Source organism: Diadema antillarum, unplaced genomic scaffold, assembly GCF_040938485.1.
Source record: "Diadema antillarum isolate AM-2024a unplaced genomic scaffold, OU_Dant_1.0 seq00000263_RagTag, whole genome shotgun sequence".
Classification (NCBI taxonomy): domain Eukaryota; kingdom Metazoa; phylum Echinodermata; class Echinoidea; order Diadematoida; family Diadematidae; genus Diadema; species Diadema antillarum.
In genome coordinates this window covers 237,952-263,490 of record NW_027271301.1, presented here as the reverse complement: position 1 = coordinate 263,490, position 25,539 = coordinate 237,952, and the positions used below count along the sequence as shown (strand labels likewise).

Below are 25,539 nucleotides of genomic sequence, written 5' to 3'. Positions count from 1 at the left end.
GCTTAAAAATTAATGGATGCAGATTATAATCATACTTACTGTCTAAATAAGAAAAAAAGGAGATAGATATCAAATCATCAAATACACTGTACTCTATATGCAATTATAGAACCATATTTTTACCCTTTTTTCAATGTTTTTCAAAAAGAACTACATAATTATGAACCACATAATTATGAACCACATAATTATCAGGTTAGTGAATATGTAAATTGGTGCATCAAATGCATTACTTGATAGGTTCACATTGACTGATAACTGTTCCTGTATGCCAAGTTTTGACTGTTGAATCTTTACTGTATATGTAATATTAATGTACACTGTATTTGTATTTATAAATGATTGTGTAAACATATGGTGCTAGAAAAGACTTTGATATGTACTTTTGAACTGTTAGGTGATGGCATCATGTAGGACTGGTATGTTGGTGGATAAAAATTAGTGTACAGCAATTAGACACTGCTTTAAATCAACCAAGAATTGCAAACGCAGTCAAAGCAAACAGTAAATAAAATGAAAATATTACAATAATTTCTTTGAAAACCACTGAGATGCATTTTTATACCCCCGCCAAACGAAGTTTGAAGGGGGTATATAGGAATCAGCGGACGGTCGGTCGGGCGGTCGGTCGGGCGGTCGGGCGGTCGGGCGGTCGGGCGGTCGGGCGGGCGGTCGGGCGGTCGGTCGGGCGGTCGGTCGGGCGGTCGGTCGGGCGGTCGGGCGGTCGGTCCGTTGCAAATCTTGCGTCGCGAACTACTTCCTCAGTTTTCAACCGATTCCCATAAAACTTGGCACAGATGTGTGCCTTGGGTTGTAGATGTGCAAGACGTATTTTTTGACAGTACCCAAAAGTACGTTGCCATGGTAACGGCATATTATGGGCAAAAATGGGTACAAATCTTGCGTCGCGAACTACTTCCTCAGTTTTCAACCGATTCCCATAAAACTTGGCACAGATGTGTGCCTTGGGTTGTAGATGTGCAAGACGTATTTTTTGACAGTACCCAAAAGTACGTTGCCATGGTAACGGCATATTATGGGCAAAAATGGGTACAAATCTTGCGTCGCGAACTCCTCCCACAGTTTTTGATCAATTTTTATGAAATTAGGTACAGATGTTCATCTGAATATGTTAATGTGCAAGACACATATTTCCGCAGTGACAAAAAATGCGTTGCCATGGTAACGGCATGTTATTGGTAAAATATAGGGCAAAATGCTTCATGGCAAAACTGCTTCATCAGTGTTCTTCCAATTCTCATGGAATTCATATTGAATGTTTGTCTTAGGATATAGGTCAGCATGACACATTTCTTGACAGTGACAAAAAGTATGTTGCCATGGTAACAGCTCACATATTATGAGCCAAAATGATGGAAAATTTTGTGTTGCAAACTACTTCCTCAGTTTTTGCCCAATTTCCATGAAACTTGGTACAGACGTGTGCATTTGGTTGTAGATGTGCAAAACGCATTTTTCGACAGTACCCGAAAGTACGTTGCCATGGTAACGGCATATTAATGGCAGAAGATCAAGGAAAGATCTTGCGGATTTAACTACTTCCTCAGTTTTTTGACCAAAGCTTATCAAATGTTGTTTTGACCAAAGCTTATGAAATGTTGTTTGACGGGGGTATAACCAGTCGCTGTAGCGACATTTCTAGTTTTCTTTGACAATATGGAAAGATTGAATACTGTAGCAATTTTACCACAATCACTATCCATAGAATCCTGAATGCACACATAATGTGTGCGTCTAAAACAGGTATGACTTGCACAATCTGTGTAGTGGAAAGACACTACATATGTACACTGTACCATATTTTGAACTGAGCAATGTGATAGTTTTGCATGTTCACACTTCTTCAAACAAAAGTAGCATCAACAGGTGACTCCCATTATGTCCTTGGGACTTGCAATTTTCTTTCGTTGTATTGAAATTCATTACATAATCTAAGGAAATTTTGCCTCAAACTTAATACATGTAATGATGATTTTGGTACCTGAATTCTTACTTTGTTTTTAAAAAATTATTTTATGCACTACAGTTTTGTTCATTGTAATGGGAGCACCCTGTATCTCTACTGACAGTTCTGTACAGTGCACTCCCGTTATAATGAAATGCTCGGGACGGGCAGTTTTCTTTCGTTATAACCGAACAAATACAATATAATCAAAACAAGGAAACCACGCATATATCATATTCTGTTTGTTGAATACTCATCTTACACTGTGCAGCTATGTGAAACGGGATGGTACACTGTACCTTTTAAATTTCGCTTGGATATTACATTGAAGAGAGCATAAAATTGACAGAAACTGTCCGTGACACACAGAGCGAACACACCGTGATGTGAAGCGTTTGCCCATGCTTGTTCCGCTACGTATTTTCGAAAGCGATCCACATTTCGTTATAATGGATCACATTTCTTCTTTTTTTCTTTGTCCGTGGGGCTCGGAAAAGACTTTGTTATAACGAATATTTCTCTATAACCGTGTTCGTTAGAAGCGAATTTTGTACCATAGACATTAATGGCGATAATTTTGGGACCAGAAGTTTTACTTCGTTATAACCGTGTTCGTTGTAACGGGAGTGCACTGTATTGAGATGAGAGAAGGTAGCCTGACAAAGATGGAATAAATACATTGATAAAATGAGCATATATCTTGAAGTAATAGTAGTACAAGATGTTTAATGTTTGATGTCAGATATTTCTACTACATAGTACTTTGTCTCGTTTCTTATCTTTATGTCACTGTGTGTGCGTGTTTGCTTTTGTCAAATTATCAGTCATAAGTTCACAGAGATACGCACCATGCAGGTCTACATGTTCGCTTGAATCTACAGTCAATTCTGAATATGAATAATGATATAAGTGGCCCATTAGGAAGCACTGTGTGCTATACACACACTCTATAATAATATACATGTACTCACAGGCTCCCACAGTCCCTTTCAAAGGACTAGGCTATGAGCTAAAGTGTCATGTCAAAGGTCAGGGGGGCATTTCATGAAGCATATTGTCAAGATTTATTTATTTTTTTCCTATTGACAAACTGATATAGGCCACTGAATTCCTTGTACGGTATCTGATTGGCTGAGAGCAATTTTGTCAGCAAATGTATCAGCCCTAAGTGCTTCATGAAGTGCCCCCAGGCACACCCGGTACTGTAAGGAAACTCAAACCAGGGACCTCAATGTTGAAAACATGTGGCTTATCCACAGATGAGACAAAACAGCTCTCACTATTTTATTGATTGCTGGTACATAACATCTTACCTATATATACCTATAGGAAACACAGCGTGACCCATGCACTTACTTTTATGCATAGAATATTTATGTGTCAATGGAGAAACTAATCTAAATTGGCTAATTACACACATCATAATAAATGTTAGTAATGCATAGTGAAATGGAAGATAGCTCGTACACACAATGGAAGAATCAGACACAAGATACACCTGTAAACTCCCACGGTATCATCATGGCATAAGCTCAGGAAAAGAGGGCGCCCGTGATTATCGCCAGAAGGATCGTGGAGATGAACAGGAGGCCAAGATTGATGATCAGGAAGAATCGACGTCGATCCTGGTTGGCTGGAGCCTCCTGTATATCCTGTCAAAGACAACAATGTCGGAAGAAAAACAATGTTGTGTTAATTTTACATATCAGACATGCATAATTTGTGTGTATGTGTGATTTGCACAACATGTAAGAATTATTCATAGAGCGTGTATGAAACAGTTTTGAGATCAATTGCATAATACATATACTGCTTTTGTCAATGCAGAGGCATGAAAAATTATGGTCTACTGGTATACATTACGGTATGCCAATGCGAGAGACAACCCACCTTTGATGGCAAAGGACTGTCCCGCCGATAGAAGCTGAACAGCACTGCGTTGATTAGCGTGATGATGGCAGTGAGAACCATGCTCGCCAGTAGATACCGACCGAGCCGAGTGGTCATGTACGCTGGCACCTCGCTGCTCAGCGCCATTGCCTGGACGACCAGGGCGATGAACACGATCCCGCCGAAGATGACTCTTTCCCCCGATCCCTCGGGCCTCAGGATGAAGACGACAAGGATCAGCCAGGCAGTGATGACGGCTGGTCCGATGAGGGAGCTCGAGTTCTTGCGGGCGATCACGACGGTGCCTTTGATCTGATCGTAAGATTCTGCACAGCACGGATACTTTTTACGATTCAGTTCGAGCTTGTAGTCGATCACATCCCAGTTTTTATTGTCGAGGATCTCGTCGAAGCCAGCCAACTTGTCAACTATGAGCGCGATGTTTTCAGTGTGGTGTGCCCACGAGCCCCATATTAGCTCACATGTCTGCAAATAAATACATAATAATGTACTGTAAACGATTCAGAGAGATACAAACCCTCGTAGAAAAACGTCACGACATCCTCAAAAACAAAACAAACAAAGCAAAGCAAAGCAAAAATCAAAACAAAACAAACGCTTGGTGTAAATAGCTGCAAGTGAGTATAACACCCATTTAAGTACGGAAATTGAATGCACTTAGGTTATGATAGAAAACCCATTTTCACGACAGCTGAGAATTTTGCCCTAAACATTCAAAGGAAGCGATAGGTTTGCAGGGTCAAAGCAAAGGGTCTAGGCTGCTGAATGAAAGCTTTTATGTTCATGAAATAAAATGTAAATACATGTAGCTTGTTAATAAAGTCCTATAAAACTCTAAGAACTTTATACTTCTTACAGTGTCGACTCCTACTACCTTGGTAAACTTTTCAGCTGCATCTGATGGAATTGACAGTGAGTTATGCAACAAAATCATTCCTTTTTCAATACAAATAAATTTGACCAAAAGATTAGATGCATGGAATTAGGAAAATCTTCATGGAAACTTCACATACAAAGGCAATAAATAAGACATTGTGCTGCAGACGCAAATTGATAATAATCAAAGAAAAAGTGAAAACAAATTGAATATAGGTCCGCAAAAACTCACTGTTCGTTTGTTTGTTTATTTGTTTGTTTGTTAGGACAGACTTGCAACAGCAATTGATAATTCTGTGCTGTTCCATCTCTGATGTTGTTGGATTGTATTGTGAATATAGAAAAGAGCGACTGCGGAGGTTATGACATGCTAGTTTAAGTATTCAGATGAGTCAATTGGGGGAAAAGATATTGAGGAATTTGAGAATTGGAGAACGCAGCTCGATGACAAATGTTGGTTTTGTTGAAATTCAAATGTGATTGGTCTCTTTCCTTGATACTTTAATCCCAAAATGTAGAAACAAATCTTTAAAAAAATAGTGAAAAGATGTGATACTTAAAGAACTGTGGAAAGTTTAATGGAAGCTACACATAAACAATACAATTGAAATGACGAAACGGAATTGTATTTTCTTTTTCTATAATATATAGTAAATAGAATATGATTGAAAGATGACAATTCCAAACCCCGATAATATTTCATCAAAATTGAATTACTGCGGAGAATGCAATACTGTACCTAATTCGAAAAAAAAAAAAATACTTTGCAATTAGTTTGATTTCTTTTTTTTAATTCTTTTAATTGTTTAGTATGAGTATGAGTACTAACAAAACACGTGGTCATGTTTTCAACTGTGGCATTATGTCACTTATCTTCTGGTATCTTAGATATTTTGTGTTCATCCATGTTTTCGCATATTTAGATTATCATTGCAACATGTCACATGCTTACTGATCATGTCATTATTGTTGTAATCCAATTGCTAATTTTCAGTAGTATTTTTTCATCTTCTATACCATGCGCTATTAATGTTTCGTTGCGATGCACATGTCAAAAGAAAAGAAAAAAAAAACAAACGGCAAATTTCTTGAGGTCATCTTCCTACATTTTTTAAATGGGCGCGCGTTCGACAAGAATTTGAGAATTGATTTATTTATTGTTGCCACACTTTCAAGCTATGCTGAAGTGTCAACCCCTGTAATACTATGAAACATTCTGTGACAGAAAATATAATTCAAGAACTTGTATCATATCAGAATGATTTGTATCACAAAATCAAAACAAGGAAAAGCAGAAATTACGCGGTGCGTAATATATGTCCCCACCGGAAGTAGCATTTTGTAGCAAAATGTACAATATAGGTCAAAAATAAAGGTCAAAGGTCAAAGAAGTCAAAGGTCAAAATTCTGTGTAGAAGTTTTGAAGCCCTCACCTAGTGCCATCACATAAAGCAAACGGAATCGAAATCGGGTTAGAAATGGCGAAGGAGTAGCATTTTGTAGCCAATGTACAATAAAATGTAGGTCAAAAATCAAGGTCAAAGGTCAAAGAAGTCAAAGGTCAAAATTCTGTGTAGAAGTTTTGAAGCCCTCACCTAGTGCCATCACATAAAGCAAACGGAATCGAAATCGGGTTAGAAATGGCGAAGGAGTAGCATTTTGTAGCAAAATGTACAATACAGGTCAAAAATCAAGGTCAAAGGTCAAAGAAGTCAAAGGTCAAAATTCTGTGTAGAAGTTTTGAAGCCCTCACGTAGTGCCATCACATAAAGCAAACGGAATCGAAATCGGGTTAGAAATGGCGAAGGAGTAGCATTTTGTAGCAAAATGTACATTATAGGTCAAAAATAAAGGTCAAAGGTCAAAGAAGTCAAATGTCAAAATTCTGTGTCAGGTCAAAGAAGTCAAAGAAGTTTTGAAGCCCTCACCTAGTGCCATCACATAAAGCAAACGGAATCGAAATCAGGTTAGAAATGGCGAAGGAGTAGCATTTTGTAGCAAAATGTACAATACAGGTCAAAAATAAAGGTCAAAGGTCAAAGAAGTCAAAGGTCAAAATTCTGTGTAGAAGTTTTGAAACCCTCACGTAGTGACATCACATAAAGCAAACGGAATCGAAATCGGGTTAGAAATGGTGAAGGAGTAGCATTTTGTAGCAAAATGTACAATACAGGTAAAAAATCAAGGTCAAAGGTCAAAGAAGTCAAAGGTCAAAATTCTGTGTAGAAGTTTTGAAGCCCTCACGTAGTGCCATCACATAAAGCAAACGGAATCGAAATCGGGTTAGAAATGGCGAAGGAGTAGCATTTTGTAGCAAAATGTACATTATAGGTCAAAGGTCAAGGTCAAAGGTCACAACTGAAATTCTGTCTAGAAGCTTCAAAGCTCCCATGTAGGGCTATCATATAAAGCAAACAGAATAAAAATTGGCTCATAAATGACAGAGAAGTAGCAAATTGAACATTTTGATCACACACGGGCCCACACACGGACACACGGACACACACACGGACACACACACGTACGGAGCCCGTTTCATAGTCCCCTGCTCGAACTCGTTCGGCGGGGACAATGGACCATAAGTTTCATATTTTGTATAATATATATATATATTTTTTTTTTTTTTTTTTTTTTTTTGGGGGGGGGGGGGGGGTAAAATCATTGTCATAAGAAAGTTCCAGAAACGTTAAGTTAAATTAAATTAAATCAAATCAAATCAAAATGGCATTTGAAAGTGGAATTACATCTGTATTAGAGTCAAGCAAGAGGGTCAGGTCTGGTGACTTTGTCCGATCCCTATACCGTGTTATTCTTTAAGTGATTTTAAAATCACTATACATTTTTATCTTTGAAAGACCCAAATGTGTTCCCGCGTTGAAAGGGTCGATACATGTATTCACCTGTTCGTCGTATGGATACCTGGAGACATCCATGGCACACTGGGCTTTGATATTATGTGGCTGGATGTAGTGGATTGTTCCATCAGCGTACACCGTGGCTAGGATATCGGTCACACTCTGTGTCGTCTCTACACTGTTATCCGGGGGAGGAAAAGAGAAAAGACACAGTTTATAGTCTCAATAGCCATGTGCAAGTGGATTATACATATATAATACATGTATATATAAATAATAAATATATACACTGTATATATATATATATATATATATATATATATATATATATATATATATATATCAATATCAAGGCTTGACACAAACTCTTCTCTGGTAGCCCATTCGGCCCATTAAAATCTGTCAATTTAACATTTTTGTATAACAATTGTGATATATAAGGAAGGAGAAATCGGTGCGTAGCTTTGACATCATTATTCCTCTTACTGTTCCTCCTTCTCGGAAATGCACAAGAGCTGAAAAATTGGGAATCGAACCCGGGTCTTTGGCATGGAACGCCAACGCCTTAAACTGCTCGGCCACGGAGACGTCATAGCGGTTCAGGCAGACCCAAGCTCGAATACTAGTACCCGATGGACCAACCTTTCAACCCTTTATGCGCATGTTCCTTTTTTTGGGGCAGAGAGTTATAACTCTAATTAATTCAGGAGAAGTCAAAAAGCTGTTGTAGAGGTGATTTCTTTCTCGCACTAGATATATAGGCCTATATATATATATATAGACTGATTGATTGATCGATTGCAAAACAGTGTCTCTCTCACTCGAGAAAGGGTAATTTGTATTCATGTTATCAATAAGTCCTTAAAGTTTTTGTAGAAATCGGAGTACATCAATGAAAATTTGGGAATTAAATTGGACACATAAGAACAGTTTTGAACTGAATAGATTTAGAGAGTATAATTGATTGGGAGCTCTGTGATTTAGAAGTTGACCAGCTCTGAATTTGTTTGATACAAAACATTTTAATAATTCTAATTTCTCTCTTTCCCTCAAAAAGGCCCTATCCGCTTACAAGAAGCATGTTACTCTGTAAACAGGCATGCACTTTATACCAACAACTTGTCTAAATTAAAATATATAATAAGTAAAAACAAAAAATCGGTAGAAAAGTGAAAATTGGTAATCTTGTGTGTACAAACCCAAAGGAAAGCTGCTCAACGATAATCGACAAAGACTTCTTAGTTTATCTGATTCCCTAAACTTGTTTACACTTCATATCTTCTCTCCTTTTCTTTTCTTTTTTTTTTGGGGGGGAGGGGGGATTCTATATCCCGAAATTTTTGCTGATCTCCTGTAATCTTTTTGTTTAAATACATGTAAATATAATATTAGAATGGGATTTCTTAACGAACGACTTTTTAACATATTCTTCGCTGAAATACGAATTATCCATCTAAAAGAGCACCGTTGACTGATCCAAATGGCGGGGAAACGCCTCTCTCTTTTTGCTAGTTGCCATCTGTCAAAATCATATTAAGTCTATACGCTATGACCATAAGGCCCACCCTATACCACATGAGATGGAACGATCCGTAAGAAAAGGACAGCGGATAAGTGCAATGTATAACCATGCACATTGTTTCATGTTTTGTGACCCCACGCAAGGAACCATTTTTTCAGTATGACGCGCTCACAATTTTTCTTGCAATATCTGATCAGACGTAGAGCACTGAAAATTATGGTGAAATATTTCAAAGAGGCTCCGTATGACAACCATGTCATGAAACAAATCTCCTTTACAAAATCTTGCTATGTTGGTGAGGTGTATTAAGCGAGAGATTATCTTCTTCAGTTTTATGATAACGAAGGCATTTAGCAGAGTACACCAACCGACAAACTCACAAAGGCTTAAACTAATATAGTCACAGGCCACAGGGAAGTCAGAAATCTTCCATCATTTTTATCCCTCGTCTATTTCAGGCGTTACTGAGCAAAGATGACTTTATTTCACAACATTCTACATATTACAGTTTTAAAAAAAAAATCTCAGTTTGGACTTTATAGCAAGCAATGTGATCAGAAAAGCTGTTTAAGAAATTCTAAACGTTGCATACCAGATCTCAATGTTCCCTCTTATGACGCATTATACGGCTCAGTTCCTTTCGCAATGTACATGTGTATAGTGATATACAGGGTGTTTAATGATGAATTATTGGCATACATACAAACAAGACATATACAATTCCTATACAAAAAAGAGAATTGTATCTTTACGTTGGTCTCTTTCTGATGTGCAAAACGCCAAAAACTAGGGGAATTCATAAATAGCAAGTAGAAAAGGCAGAGTAACGATTCCATATGAAATGTAAAGCCCGCCGCTCATAATATACGACTCACGACTATACGACTGATAAACTTTGGATCCGAAATAGACGTGAATAAGAGAGACGAGTTCATCCATGCGATGTTTAACTCATAAGTGGTATTATATGGATCATTTCAACGAATAATACCGCAGTACACACCTGAGATCAAGAGGATGTTATGGATAGATTAGATATATAACAATTAATAGAAAAGGAGGAACGAAATAAGTATTTACAGGCAGCAATTGCTTGACATCAGTGGTGACAATGAATGGGTAAAGTAGGACCTACTAGAATAGGAGGAGTAAAGTCATACTTCGTACCATTCCACAACCCGGTAACCTCGAGTGTGTTCGCTCTTTTTTGACCTTTCCATTCATCCGGGGTTGACAAAAGGATCCCTTTTTATTCGTATGTTGACAGTGGGTTGTTTGCTTTGTGTTTGCCCATCATATGAACTCAAAAATGAGAAGAGAGGTTCCCCGTCTTCTCTTCTTCACGGGAAAGAAATAAATCAGGACGGAAGAGATGCCTGTAAGAGGGAAACTGTTTTTCTTTTTTTTTACGATACTAAATTCCTTACTCTTTGAATTGTTCTGTTTGTTCTATTCAATCGTCCAGTCTGTATATAATATGATAATACAGTAATACATGGTGTGAGGATCCCGACAAAAGCGTGTCCTCGTTTGTAACCGTGTATAGGTATCCATGTCACACGTACTCTCAGGAATTCGAATATACAATGTTCGATTCCTCATTCTCATCGTATTAGTTTCTCAGGAATTTGCTAACACGATGCTTCTCTCTATTTCTGGCATGTTGAATTATCATCCCCTGCATATGTCTGACCAATTCTGGCCAATAACAATCGATTAACGTCTTCTGTCTGAACACCACTGGTGCTACACGCTGAAGCAATAGTGATGTTTTGCTAAGGATCGATGACATCGGTTATTTTCATGAAGATTGTAGAAAAAAAAGTAAAGCCCTTCGAAAGTATACGTGGGAACAATTGACGGTATGATTCATCTTCCTCTTGGTCGCCATAGGATGGTTGTGCTGATTTTATGAGTACCATGAGACTTCTAATTCTACATGCTTCACCTATCTCGCTATATTATTTTTATGGAAATGGACTCTTCATAGGTTTGATGTTTAGACTTATTAGAAACAACAGAAGAAAAAGGGGGAACACCGCTTCATCAGTTGGTAAGACTGAGTGTATTTGGAAATGAAGATTCAAACATAGCAAGCTATAACAGAAGGACTGAGGATTTTCTCGCCAATGATGACTTCGGGTACGCAATACCTTGCCTATAGTGCAGCGTTCTTTTATATACTATTATGGGAAGTGGATAAATCATAAGACCCGGGTCCCGTTTCATAAAACTTTCTATCAGTGATAACAGCCACATTTCAGTGACAAATCTGCTCTTAGCCAATCAGATGCAAGGATTTCAGTAGTTTATAACAACTATGACAACTTGTCACTGATAACAAGTTTTATGAAACGGGGCCCGGTAAGTTATGAACGATATTGACTGCCCCCTTTATTGATCCTAGTCCGCGCCAACTAGTTATTCTCAGGCCTTTGAAGAGCGTGCATTCCTTTTGAAATTATTATGTTCGGTATAGACCGCCGATTGTACAAACTGCATACTTTTCTCTGTGTGCAAAGCAGCATCATACATTAACAATGACACACTTATTGCAATACATTGTCGTTCTGTACCACATCGAAAGACACTGTTTGCGCTCAATTGAAATTGATATACTTTGTATTTCCGTGTCTTTCAATCTGGCGCACCTTTATTGCTTGTTACAGGGACAGAAGCATGGTACACTATTTTCCTGCATGCCCCACCTGTATTCTGAAGGGCTCGATCCTTCCTCAAATTCTTTCTCAAACTTCCGCCTTCTGTGTGGCAAAGTGGTGCTGTGTTCCCATCCATGTAAAAGTTCACGGATGGGATATTTCTGGCTTTACCAGTCGTAACTTAAGATAGACTAATGTTACCTCAGAATTAGCCTTCACTACCATTTCACCAGTCTATCTCAGTCAACGAAAAAAGAAAGAATGCTCATATTTTGTTTGATTCCATGTTGCATGTCTGTTCTGTATAACAGAGGGAAATCGCCTCTCCCCAGTCTGTAATCATCCTTCATAATGATAAATTGGGTAACATGCTATAATTCTGCATGATGTCATATTCATACGTTTGCAAAAAGTAAACAAGCAAATAAAAAAGCGAAGAAAGTGTGCTTATAATGGTTCAACACAACTACAAAAAAAAAACAACAACAACGTGATGTGATCAAGAACCAATTATATCTATCTTCTATACCTGTTGTACAAAACGACATCAGGCTTCCACAAACTAGAGATGGGAATCCTCAACACGTCCACGTTGCTGTAGTCTTCCGGATTCCACACCAGGCGGGAGTCGCTCCAGATCTGGAATCATCATTAGCGTCGTGAAAAAAAAAAAACAGATGGAAATTTGGAGTACAATACTTGCAGGGGGAAAATATTTTTGCTATGATCATCTGGCTGTCTTCAGCATGCAGCAATTGCATAGGATCTCTATTTTGTTACTGGGGATATATAAAGACTGTATGAATTATCATGTGCGAAGATATATCATTATTTGATATACATAAAAGATATGTTATTCATAATGATCAACATTCCATGTGTTTATAGATTAGATAGATAGATAGATAGATAGATAGATAGATAGATAGATAGATAGATAGGTAGATAGATAGATAGATAGATATAGATTGATAGATAGATGGATAGATATAGATATAGATAGATAGAAAAAAAAAGATTGATAGAAGTTTTACGTGATATATTGTATGAATGATCATAGACTTAAATGGGGGGGGGGGGGATTGTCTATAGGTTGGCTGTATCAAGTTTTTCATACCATAATCTATAATATACGACTTTTCTGCATACTTCGGTATGCCATTATTCTCTCTCTCTCCCTCTCTCTCCAATGCAGCTCATGACTCTCATCGAATACAATCAACCAGTAGCACACAGACACATACATTTTGAAGCCCCAGGCAGAGACTCTAACTCTCCCTCTTTCGACAGGAGATCTCCCGTCGAAAGCCCATTTTTGCAAAATCTCCTGTTCTCCCGCTTGAGATCTAATTTCTTCCGCATGAAATAATTTCTAATACTTAGTGTTATCGTATATTTAAAAATGAGCCTTAGTTAGCACGAGAAAGCATCTAGAACCCTAGAGCTGGACCCCGGCCACAAGGAACTTGGCGCACATGAGTTGGAGTCTCCCGTTTGCTAGGGGTTTCAGGCGGGAGAATCTCCAGATCAGAAGGTGCTTGGGGTTGGAGTCTCTGCTCATTGCCACTAGTGTAATTTAATGCCCTGCAGGAAAAATGAGTACAGATAGAGGGCCATCACGCGAGAAACAACAAGAGACCCACTGCTTGACTTTCTTTGTTCTTGAAAGACTGTAGTAAAAATATCTCAAGGGCCTTGTAGTAAGACTACTATTGAAGGTACGAAGAGAGTTACCGAAAAAAAAAAAAAACAATGAAGAATCTTGGAACGTCAACATTTTCCAATAAAATTATTGATTGGTTTGTTGTTGTTGTTTTTTTTTTTCTTTTTTGACTCACCAACGTCTCCCACACATCAATTTCAATTCTGCCTTTGAACAGTTCCTGCAAAATCAAGAAAAGTAAAAAATAACAATCAGGTTAATTTCTGAATTGTATGCGCAATTACACGTAAAAAAAATAAAACAAAACATACGTTTATAAAGATAACAAAACAGTCTACCAAATCAGTTATATTAAGACCACAACTCTATAGTACAGAACACTAAATAAACTAGATATCTGCTCAACAAACAACATCAACGAAACTCTGAGAAATTTATTTCCGTTTTTCGACAAAACATAACACACCAGAAAAAAATGACACGATGATATTTGTTTATTTGCTAAATCGTTGTAAACTCTTTGTCTTTCGCAATGTGCCGTTTACAGCATTTTTTTTTTTTTACTCACAGAAAAGAGAGTGAAGTGTATGCTATGTTCTGTCGAAAAATGAAAATTAATCTAAAGGGAATTGAAATGAACTGTTGATTATTCACCCTAAAGTTTTCAATAAACTTATGGAGACTAAGGGAGGTATGCAGGACTATTATGAAGCTCAGGTTATTCGTTATATATAGATATTGAAAACATTATTTCTCAGTGCTCTCGAATGTTTTGAAATGCAGCGCCACGTTCATTCTCGAGTAATGATCGCATTACATCAGGCAACTGATAACAACCTTTTGGATTTATGCAAAGTAGACATAATATTGACATGATGGGATCTATGACCATGATAATAATGATAATAATGATGATAATAATATCATGTTCTTCAATCAAATGAAATTACTCACAACATCTGCGATGGCTCGGAGTGTCGGTAAAAACGAAACGTTGTGCACTTTGTCAAAGTGCGGAATGAGATCCTTGTCATAGTTACCAAAGAGGTCATCCATCAGCCGCTTGTGGTCTGTAGGAATGAAACATCAAGAAGGGGGGAAATCAGATGACGGGGCGGGGACAATTACTTGAGATCATATCATCATTTTCAAAAAGCTCCCATTTCACGAATATCTTACTCGCAGCGACAATTTTGTCACAATGATGACAGTATGCATCGAAAAATGTTGTCATTTGAAGACTACACATTTCTATCGAGAACACAGAAGCGAGCTCCTCCCCGCGAGTGATTACTGTAGTATATAAAGACTTAACATGAAGACAATACTAACTTATCTTATGAACAAGGTTTGATTTCTAAATCTGCTATTCAAAGTAGCTTGTCAAGGTATAAAGTGATTTTTTTTCAGGTTCTTTTACAGAAATGGCATAAAAATATGCTCTATTCTTTTTATAGCATGTGATTCTTCTGCAAATGTAATAACAGATCCTGTTTTATGTTACTTTTCCAATGAGGTACATTTTATCATTTGATTGCAATCTAGTTTAAATTAAGCATTTTTTCTACAGTAAGTCCCTTTAAGAAGTAATCATTTGAGTTCAGATTGGTATCCGGACTCTTGAGTGTTCTCAAAAATATTTTTCTTCAAAACACATTCATCCGTTCAATCGCATTATGTGTTTAATCAAAGAGTATCTCACCCTTTATATAACAATGTCCCTTCAAAGTCACAAAAATTTTTAACCACATTTCAACTAATTCTGAACAACAAATCGAAGTGAAAGGATCTATGAATGATATTCAGCGTTGTATTACTATAGGATGCTAAAAGTCTAAAACTTAAGCTTGAACCTAAAAGATATAACCCCAGCATCTTACCCAAACGTAATTTCCTGGAAAAAACAACAACAAAAACCCCGATGTTATTTTGACTGAAAGGCATTTTTTTTTTCAGAATTAAACTTAAAGAAGACCAGCTGTCGCTTTGGCCAATCGTCGTCATTTCTTCGAGATTCTTTCTTGATTTTACCCAAATAATCCCTAAGTGACTTCCATTTTCTACCAGATTACCAATGAGAGAGCACAAAAACAAAACCCACTGTGTTCTCCTGATCAGCATTGAAAGAAACAAGACAAAAGCTGTGTGGGGGGATCGAAAAAGAAGAAAAAAGATGAATACCTATCCCATTTGGTTGCTTCAAAATGTCTACTATTTTCAACTTTGAAACCCCCCCCCCCCCAAAAAAAAAAAAAAGAAAAAAAAAAGAAAAAAAAAGTCCTAGCTACGTGTCTGGACTTACATATTGACATGGACGCAGTAATTCTCTCTCCACTGCAGGCGACATGTTATTTCCCCTTGAGTGCTTTGCTTGTAATAACACTTCAGCACTTCCGGCCATCTTTTTTCCCCATTGTCTTCGTTTGTCAGTGTGTTTATTCTACTGTGTGATATGCAAACGCGACATGACGAGTGTATCTTTCAAGCTGAAATGAATTCTCTGGATCAAAGGTCCATTTGCACCAGCAACTTTGACTGTCTCCCTTTCTCACACAATAGTAACACACGAAAACGTGTGTAAGAATATTTCAAAACTCTAGGTGGACAAGAAAATACGAGTATGATACAATGTTCAGTGGCCGCTATAAAATCATGAGCACTGAGCATACGAAAGAATTCCTTACAGAGAACACTGCTATACCAATATGCTTCTAATCTCCCAAAACTACACAGAAACTATAAGGACAATTCTACAGTTGGACAAGACTACAATTATTGCCAAAGGAGAGAACAAAGTATAGGCCTAGAAGATATTTAAAATCTCGAAAGGAGAATGGTGGAGGATCATTAAATACAAACCTTGGCAGGTGGCGCCACTCAAGAGAGCCAAACCAATAGCAACAGCACACAAAGACATCATCTTGATGGAATGTGTTTGATGTCACGTCTGAAAAAAAAAATCGAAATATAACAAGGATAAGATGATTGAACAACTGCCCATTGCAACTGAGTTAGAAAAAAAAAAGCAAAACATGATGTCAAGCAAGCACTGCTGGTATAAGAAGAAGATAAACATAAAACAGTAGAAACCAAAAGACAACAAAAAAAAGGCTCCTTATCGAGGTTTTTTTTCAGATAAAAAAGAGGAGTATGGTTAAAACAGAAATGAAAGAAATTCCGAAAGCCTGACAATGCTGATAATCAAAACGATGGTATGAATACGGATCACCACCTGTACTATATCATCATCAGTGTTACTTCATCATTACTATTGCGCCATCAATTCTTTCGTTTGTCATCGTTTGCACTGTTCTCTTTAACTTATTAAAAGACAAATTCACAGTAATATAATGCATGTCTTGAGTGAATGATCAGCAGTATTACTAGAGCACTTCAGTGACAATGATCCCTTTACAAGTTATCAATTTGTAAAGTTTACTTTTGATATATTATGCCAGTGACATCCACATCACATACTGATAGACAAATCCTATGTGCAGACTTGATACGAGTCATTTAGTGATGAAATTCGCAACTTATTTAGCAAAATTAATCGAGGAAAAAATGTCATGCGGTATACATCAAGCATGAGTGTTTGGAAGTCAAATCGACTTCTTCATATCTACACATGTTGTTTTTTTTTTTGTCAGTGACTGTTGAAAGTATAAACATTTTAGTACTGCTTAACTTAACCTCACGTGTGGAGTCGGTCGTTGACAGGATTTGAAACAAAAACAAAAATAATGTCTTTTCCTTACTTCTCCCAACATGTGCAGTCTAACATATTATTATATAAAATGTGGTTTCCAGCAGTGCAATTACAGCTAGTTGACAAGCAATTCCTTCTGCCGAGAGGGACAAAGTGGGTCAAACATCTTGCTAAGCGATCATGTGAACCCCGGGCTTCTTAAAAAGGGAATTATAGTCAAATATCACTTACAGTGTGGATTGAGCGAATGCAGCAATATCAAAAGAACACACAGGCGAAGTTTGAGGGAAATTGCATGATAGGTTCAAAAGTTATTAATGTTTAGAGATTTGGTGCCACCACTAGAAGACTACTGTTCGTGACGTCACCGCAGGAAAACGAAAAAAAAAAGTTCAACATGATTATAATGTATATATATATATATATATATATATATATATACACTTTAAAGCACAAAGAGCACTTGACTTGTCTCTTGCAGAACGCAGAAGGAATAACATTTCCCTTAAGTTAGAAGCATAAGTCGAAGGAATGTGTACTTTTCAATGAAAAAACAACAATTGTTTGGGTGTCATTCCCTCTTTCATAAAGTATGAGGCCTACCAATTGTACCCCCACTGCTCCCGCTGCATGGTATGGGTATATATCCGTGGGTGTAATTCTATAACCTCTATACCAAAGTCGAATCTTCCGACTATTCCATAGTTTTCTTTTTGTTGTTTTATTTTTCATTCCATCTGACATCTAAACGTCACGATATCAGAACCAAGCCACAAAGCGTTGTTTATGTTTTCTTCTTCTCTTTTTTGCCTTTATATACCCTGCATGCACAGTAATATACTGAAGTGTCCTGTTAGAGGGATGGTTGTGGTGATGAGGATTAAAGTTTCAAAGTTTTTGCCACATACTATAAGAAGCCATTTATGAAATGTTGCAGAGCATGCCATTCTATAAAAAGAATTCAAAGTTTATTTGATGAAATTCGGTATTTGACTGGCTGATGTATCCAAAAACAAAGTAAAACGAAGCGCTCCTATAATAAAAATATGTAGTCACCTTTTAGTAAGATCGCCTCGTATATCTCAGCCAATTCGCAACCAAATTTCACCAAATAAACGTTGAATTCCTCTTTGAATCACATGCTCTTTTCTATTTTCGTAACAGGTTTCTCATTATCTCATAAAAAGGTTAGAAACCTGAAGCCAGGTCTCAACTAAAACTTTACCACCCCTTTAAAATCTAAAAGCAGGCACGGAGGTGACCTCTCCGATGCAGGGATGAATGACGCTGATGTAGGTCACGAGTAAGGATGGGGTAATGCGAGAATGTAAGGTCGTAAGGTCATGGTATTCCCACCGACTTGAAATTCAATGCGAGTGCTGCAAACTGTCATTCCCACGGGTTCATATCTATAATCTGTGACACAGTTTGGGCATATAACCATATGAACATAATCTACATGTTTGTTACATTTCTAAAACGTCTTTATCAATTATTCTGAATATTAAAAAAAAATCAATCTTAGTATAATCAAGTAATCAAACAAGTCAAAATAACTCTTTCCAAGTTAGAATCAGGTGATGTGGTAAAAAGAGGTCAATTTCATAATAGCATTTTGTAGTCTCGGCTTGTTACAAAGAAGCAACAACAATAACAACAAAGATAAACAGGATAAGCTCTCAGATGCGTTGCATTGGGTGCTGTTCGTTATTCCGAAGGTTCGTTATTCCGAAGATTCGTTAATCCGAAACACACAAATTTCCTATACCTAGAGGTTCGTTAATCCGAAAATGAAATAGGGTTCGCTATTCCGAAAATTCGTTTATCCGAAATTGAAATAGGGTTCGTTATTCCGAAAGTTCATTAATCCGAAAGATAAGTGATATGGTCCGTAACGAACCTTCGGAACAACGAGCCTTGTTTCATTTTCGGATGAACAAACCTTCGGAATAACGGACCTTATTTCATTTTCGGATTAATGAACCTTCGGAATAACAAACGTCACCACATTTTCGGATTAACGAACCTTCGGAATAACGAATCTTCGGAATAAACGACGGACTAAAGAACCTTCGAACTAAAGAACCTACGGACTAAAGAACCTTCGGAATAGCGAACCTTCGGAATAACGAGCTGTAACCGTTGCATAAGATGGATATTGCATGGAATTTGAATGTAAACAGTATTTCAGCCACAATGGAAAACTCAATTGCGATACCACCACCAAGGATACCACAGAAACACGGGGTTGTCGTTTGATTGTCTGCTTGTATGAATGTATGTGTGTTTGGTTGGGTTTTAATTTCTTTTATTTTTTATTATTATTATTATTTTTTTTTTTTTGGAGGGGGGGGGGGGGGGGTCAAAGAGATTGCATAGAATTGTTGAACAATGTTCCCAGCCTGGAAAATGCGACCTGCTTGGTCACTGGTGCAATCCGTGTCTGTATAAATATTGTGTAAATATGGGTTCTGAAAGTTAATGAGGATTGAATATAAGCGCTAACTGATTAAAAACAAAAGCTAATTGATTAAAAAAGGTAAAATGCCTTTGTGGCGGGACTTACCATGCTCAATATTATGTTAGACACCAGCATGAGACTAACTATTCAGAAATCACTTTATTGTGTACTATATAGCTATATGTTCAATTCAATTTCAATTCATTTATTTTTCATACTTCTCATTTATGAACATTACAACAGAAACCAGACAAGTTCTTTTACCTTGTGAACAATGTGCAGAAAACAAACAATATACATGGTGATAACACAGTAATTACATGTAATGATAACTGGTCAAAATCGAAATCGAAATGGGGTTGATCAAAGAGAAGTATGACGGGACCTACATGAAAGCAAGCTTGTTTGGCTGTAAGCCCCGAGTAATCAGTGTTTGTGAAAAAGAAACGGAGAACGGATAGAAGATAAGACCAGAATGATGATGTAAGGTTGCCAAATTTTATGTAATAAAAACGAAGAAGAAAAAGAAGAAGAAGAAAAACAAACAAACTATACATTAATATGAAGTTACTGTGACCGAGCCATCATTATTATACAGCCTACTTTGGTATATATACTATAAACTATTGTTGCATTAAAACTTTCACCAGGATATGATCAGTAAGACACAAAAAGTAACATGTACAACTATTAAGCCATTTGGTGCCTGCCGTCAAGCTCTGCATAGAAGGTTAGAGAGGGGCAGAGGGAAAGAGGAAGAGAGGGAAACGAAGTAGAATGTGGAATTGCTAATGATGAATTCAGAGAGCCCGATGGCAAGACCCTGAATGGAATCTGCAACGTGTTGACAAAATGTTTGATTGGACAATAACATACCACAGTATTACATAAGACATCACGACTGTTCAGTGTCTGCAAAATATGCACTCAATATTTGCACTCAATGTTGATAGATCTCTCGATAGAGACAACATGATTCTAATTTTTTTTTACACTGTATACAATGAAAGTTTGCAAACGAGTTATCTTCCCTATGCTGCAGAAGCATGCAAAGAACACGGATGAAACTTTAATGCAAGAAATGGGAGTCGTTATCAAACATACTTATCTCATTGTTCCTTTCCAAATTTCGCTGTTAATGTGCTCGCGATAAAGAAGGTGTAAGCCAATTTCGTGGTTATTGTTCGTTCCAAAGGTTCGTCAATCCCAAGGTTCGCTATTTTTAATTCAATTCAAATTTATTTTTCATTTTCGTCAAATAAGCAGAGAAATTATATACATTGTGTAAGCAGAACTATTATTTGTAATGATTGCAAAAACGTAAAGTAACAAAGTACTTACGATTATGAGTAACAAATTGAAGAAAACATAAATGTATCTATACACTGTTGGTCATAAAGGTGGAATATTTCTTTTTCTCAAATTTTAACGACATATCTATTACAATGTGATTGAAAAATAATATGTTTGATGTATGTCAATCACTTAACTTTGTTATCATGCCGCTTACACACATTCATGGTGATTTTCAACAAGTAAATCATTATAAACTATGGGCATGAAAGAACATTGATAACATTACAAAAGAAACTTCATCAAGAATAATTATTTGATTTAAACGTCATTCAATTTTCCATATGACTTTTTTTGTGTGATTCCATTGACAAGTTCACATCAAATTTAAATCATTGTTCTTAAGATTTCACTAATATCGGGTATGTCCACCCCTGGTATACCCACCCCTAGCTCGAATTAGAGCGCGTAGGCGTTGTGACAGGCTGTCCACCAGGTTGTTGATGACGTCGACAGGTATGACTTCCCACTCTTCCCTCAACGCAGCTGCCAACTCCTGCAGATTTTGAGGAATGACCTCTCTGTCGTTGATGGCCCGGCCTAGGGCATCCCATTCATGTTCTATGGGGTTCATATCTGGCGAATAAGTTGGCCATGGCAACTGCTCAACCCCCTCTGCCTTAAGGAATTCTCTAACTACAGCTGCCCTGTGCGGTCTAGCGTTATCATCCTGCAGTCGGATATATTGAACCCACACACATGTCTTGCATATGGAAGGCAGTGGATCTCCAATATCTCCCAGTAGACAGCGGCATTCACTGGATAGTAAACGCCACTAGTGGTGCCAACCGGCACCACTAGTGGCGTTTTTCCTCCGTAGATTCCGGCCCAGACCATCACGGGCCTCCTCCACATTGGGTTGTCTCGTAGACACAGTCATCCCGAAGGCTTTCCCAAGCTAACCGACGAACTCACTGTCTCCCATCTCTACGGTCAAGGATGAACCGGCACTCGTCCATGACAGGGCTTTTTACACTTGTAAATTTTTGCTTAGTCCCGTACCAACGGTGGGGCTAAGGGGGGGGGGGGGACCTTAGCCCCACCGTTGGTACGGGACTATCCTTAGCCCACTTTCTGTTTACACTCGTTTTTGCCGAAGTGGGCTAGCCCCACCGATAGTCCGGTACTATCTGGCCCTGCAAAATAGCAGGGTTATCACCGCAATTGCGGTGCCAAGCAAGTGAGTGTAAACAGAACGAAAAAATAATCCTGGGCTAAGCGACGGAGACGAAGTCCGACCCTCACTGACCAATCAGAAACGAGGTAATCAAGTGCTGCCGGTGCGTGCGTGTACGTGTACAGTACACAGCGTAATTATGAATATTCATGTGCTTTGGAAAGTCCGGGGCTAAGAAATACGAGTGTAAAAAGGTAAGTTTTCTCCTTAGCCCCGGACAAGAGATAGTACGGGACTAATTGGCCAGTGTAAAAAGCTGAAAAAATTGGTACGGGACTAACGATAGTCCTGGGTCAGAGAAAGTCCGGGGTTAAGAAACACAAGTGTAAAAAGGGCTGAAGATAACGTGTTGCCAACATCCAAGTTGAAGCGTCCTGTGCTGCCTGGCCCAAAAGAGACGAGGTATCCTGTGGCTAGCCGTCAGGCGTGGACATCTAACCAATTACCGTGGTCGGTAGCCATGTTGTATTAATCTGAGATTGACTGTCGATCTTGAGACCATGATGTTTCCTCACAAGCGTTGAAGACGACTTGCAGAAAACTTCCGGTTTCTGAGGCTAAGATTCAACAGTTGGCGATTATCTCTTCCTTTTGTCAGTCTGCGACGTCCTGGTGATTTCCGTGGCCGCACATTTCCTCTCTCACGATGACGCTTAACGATTTTAGAGACTGCACCTTGTGAAATCCCTAAGATTTATCCTGCACGAGTCTGCTTGTAGCCCTAGTCCTACCTAAGCGCTATCACTCTCTCGCACATTGCCACCAGCATTGGACCAGGCGCAGTCTAGGGGGACTCTGTACCGATTTTTAATGCAAACAGTACAGGAAACTTGGAAAAATAAACTTTCTTTACACGGTGCAAAATCAGTAAAGAGGTCAATATTTCCACTGCACAGGGCCTTTATAGTCTGCACAAGGTAACTTTGTTACGTAATAACACATTCCTCATGTTCACATATAACCTGAATAATGTGGTAACATTACGTAATCAATAACATACCAGCTAGTCTACAGACAGAATTTTAAACGCAAAGAAAACGGCCGTCTTTTATTCAATACAAAATTACTCCACTTTTTTTTTTACCAACAGTGTATATAGCAATAATGGTGTCACAACAGAGGAATGCACTAAATGCCAATCTTAATTTTAATTAAAAATCAGAATTTTCGGGGGTCCTCCCTCCTGGGATGACAGTGCGAATGTGCATATATATATATATATATATATATATATATAATTATATATATATATATATATATATATATATATATATAACGAAGAATCGAGAAATAAACCAGTAATTCATTATTTAGCCAATATATAAGAAAGAATGAGTTTATTGAATATATATATATATATATATATATATATATATATTATATATATAATGCATAGTACAAATTATATCAGGATGGGAATGGAAATGGAGGGTCCCACTAAAAAGCAAAGCTTGTACGATGTGGAACATTCGCAAAAACACCACAAAATAACGTTTGGATTAACGGGCATCTAGGTATAAGGAATTTCTGTGTTTCGGAATAATGAGGATCTTCGGAATAATGAGGATCTTCGGAATAATGAACCTTATGATTTCAATTTCGGATTAACGAACCTTGGGAATAACAAACATTACCCAAATTCGTAAGGCGCCACTGGAATTCGACAGAAATGATGAAATAAAACTCATTTCCTGAAGACTTCTCCTAAATGCTGTCAGTATAAAAGCTATTTCCCTCGGGATGATTACCGATGAACCTACCTTTGTCATATCTTTTTACTGACCTGTTCAGTTCTTTGCGACAAGGACAACCGTGTTGTTACGATGGTAACCTGCACTTTCTTTGTAATCACTGTCGGCGTCAAAAGAATGAACGAGAGACAGAGATCTGGTATCAAATGGAGACCAAAAGGAAATAAAACGAATCAAAATGTCGTCTACGTTTGCACTATATTATGTCTATACTCTCTATTATTCTCTATATTATGTCTGCATGGTGAGATCAGAAAGACGGAAGGTACCCATCCCCCTGGGCACAGTGCGAGGTTGTATCAAAATGCGCCTGTGTGTGCGTGCGAGTGTGCGTGTATAATTATGCCTGGATTTTTTTTTCTTATGTTTTATACGTCGTGTGGGTTTATCCAAGCAAGCGTTCAGTAGACCAGCGGAATCGATTTACAGGTGGCTACTAACCCCAAAGGATATCATCTTTATTTTTTTTTTCAGTTGACATTTCCTGGCTACATGATACCATGGAGCCACTACCATGATGATACCAGGGAGGTGGAACACACACGGCTGTCTTGCTCATTACAGACCAATACCGTTATCCCAGGGAGGTGGGATTTCCACCTCCCTAGTTATCCGAACTACAATATGATCATTGTGGTGAAGCCTGTCTATACACTCTACTCTACATGAACAGATGCGTGTGTGTGTGTGGTGGGAAGGGTGTGGGGGGGGGGGTGGATAACTTTCAATTTGGGCATGGATTTTTTACATATATATATATATATATATATATATATATATATATATATATATCTTTTTTTTTGGGGGGGGGGAAGAATTTTATGAAGCATTTTGTCCGACAAAGTTGTCGGACAAATTTGCTCTCAGCCAGTCAGATGCAAGGATTTCTGTTTGTCAGAAAAATATCCGACCAAAACGCTTCATTAGAAAATGCTCCCAATGCTCCCCAGGTTTGTGCATTCAAATTAGTGTGATGGGTTCTACACTATAAGTACTTACAGGCACCTCCAATTTCGTCTTTGAGAAAGCGATTTTCACAATATTGAGCACTGAATTTCGTAATGCATGTACACTCATGAATAAGCAAGACTGATCATGCGCAGCAAATTTATTATTGACTTTTACATTTAAATTCCACCATCATGATCGGCATTGATTTTTTTTTAATGGAACATCCAGATTTTTTTTTTTGCGTTTGCTAAACATGTTTTGTAAACTTCAATCACGAAATCCTCATTTCGTCATGTCATCACATGAATTTTTTATCACTATTGATTTGCATTTTATTTTCATTAAGATCACCATTATTGTGTTAGTAATTTTTCTTTCAACATCTTTTTTTATATATATTTATGATCATCATGTTGCGTTGTGATCTTCATTTAAGATAATATACTTATTTGCATCCTTACAATATGTGTGATTCAAAATGTATAGTCGTTTTTTAACATTGTATTTGGAGAGCACTACAAATAATGCACTTCAATGGATGTCGTACAAGTTTGCCTGCCCATATGTGAATTTAAGTACTAGGAAAAGAGCTGGCAACAAGTGCAGACGATGTTGAGTACGCAGCCAAAAACGTGCATGCACATTCACTGAATTAGAATGCGGCAATGCGCAAATGCGAAAACG

General features: G+C 37.7%; 1 protein-coding gene and 1 long non-coding RNA gene across 2 annotated transcripts; both read right to left on the bottom strand.

Annotated features, from left to right (window-relative positions):
- Nucleotides 1–1,668: 1,668 nt before the first annotated feature.
- On the bottom strand, nucleotides 1,669–12,439 carry LOC139729779 (neuronal acetylcholine receptor subunit alpha-7-like). The gene is made up of 4 exons (XM_071640713.1): nucleotides 12,354–12,439; nucleotides 7,654–7,786; nucleotides 3,857–4,342; nucleotides 1,669–3,618 (listed from the first exon to the last, which is right to left on the bottom strand). Exons 1-4 carry the CDS (start codon nucleotides 12,437–12,439, stop codon nucleotides 3,499–3,501), a joined length of 825 nt encoding a protein of 274 aa, XP_071496814.1. The 3' UTR covers nucleotides 1,669–3,498.
- A 2,040-nt stretch (nucleotides 12,440–14,479) lies between these two features.
- On the bottom strand, nucleotides 14,480–23,974 carry LOC139729746 (uncharacterized). Its single transcript, XR_011710883.1, has 3 exons — nucleotides 23,937–23,974; nucleotides 16,313–16,400; nucleotides 14,480–14,523 (listed from the first exon to the last, which is right to left on the bottom strand). It is a non-coding gene; the product is annotated as an uncharacterized lncRNA (long non-coding RNA).
- Nucleotides 23,975–25,539: the final 1,565 nt, after the last annotated feature.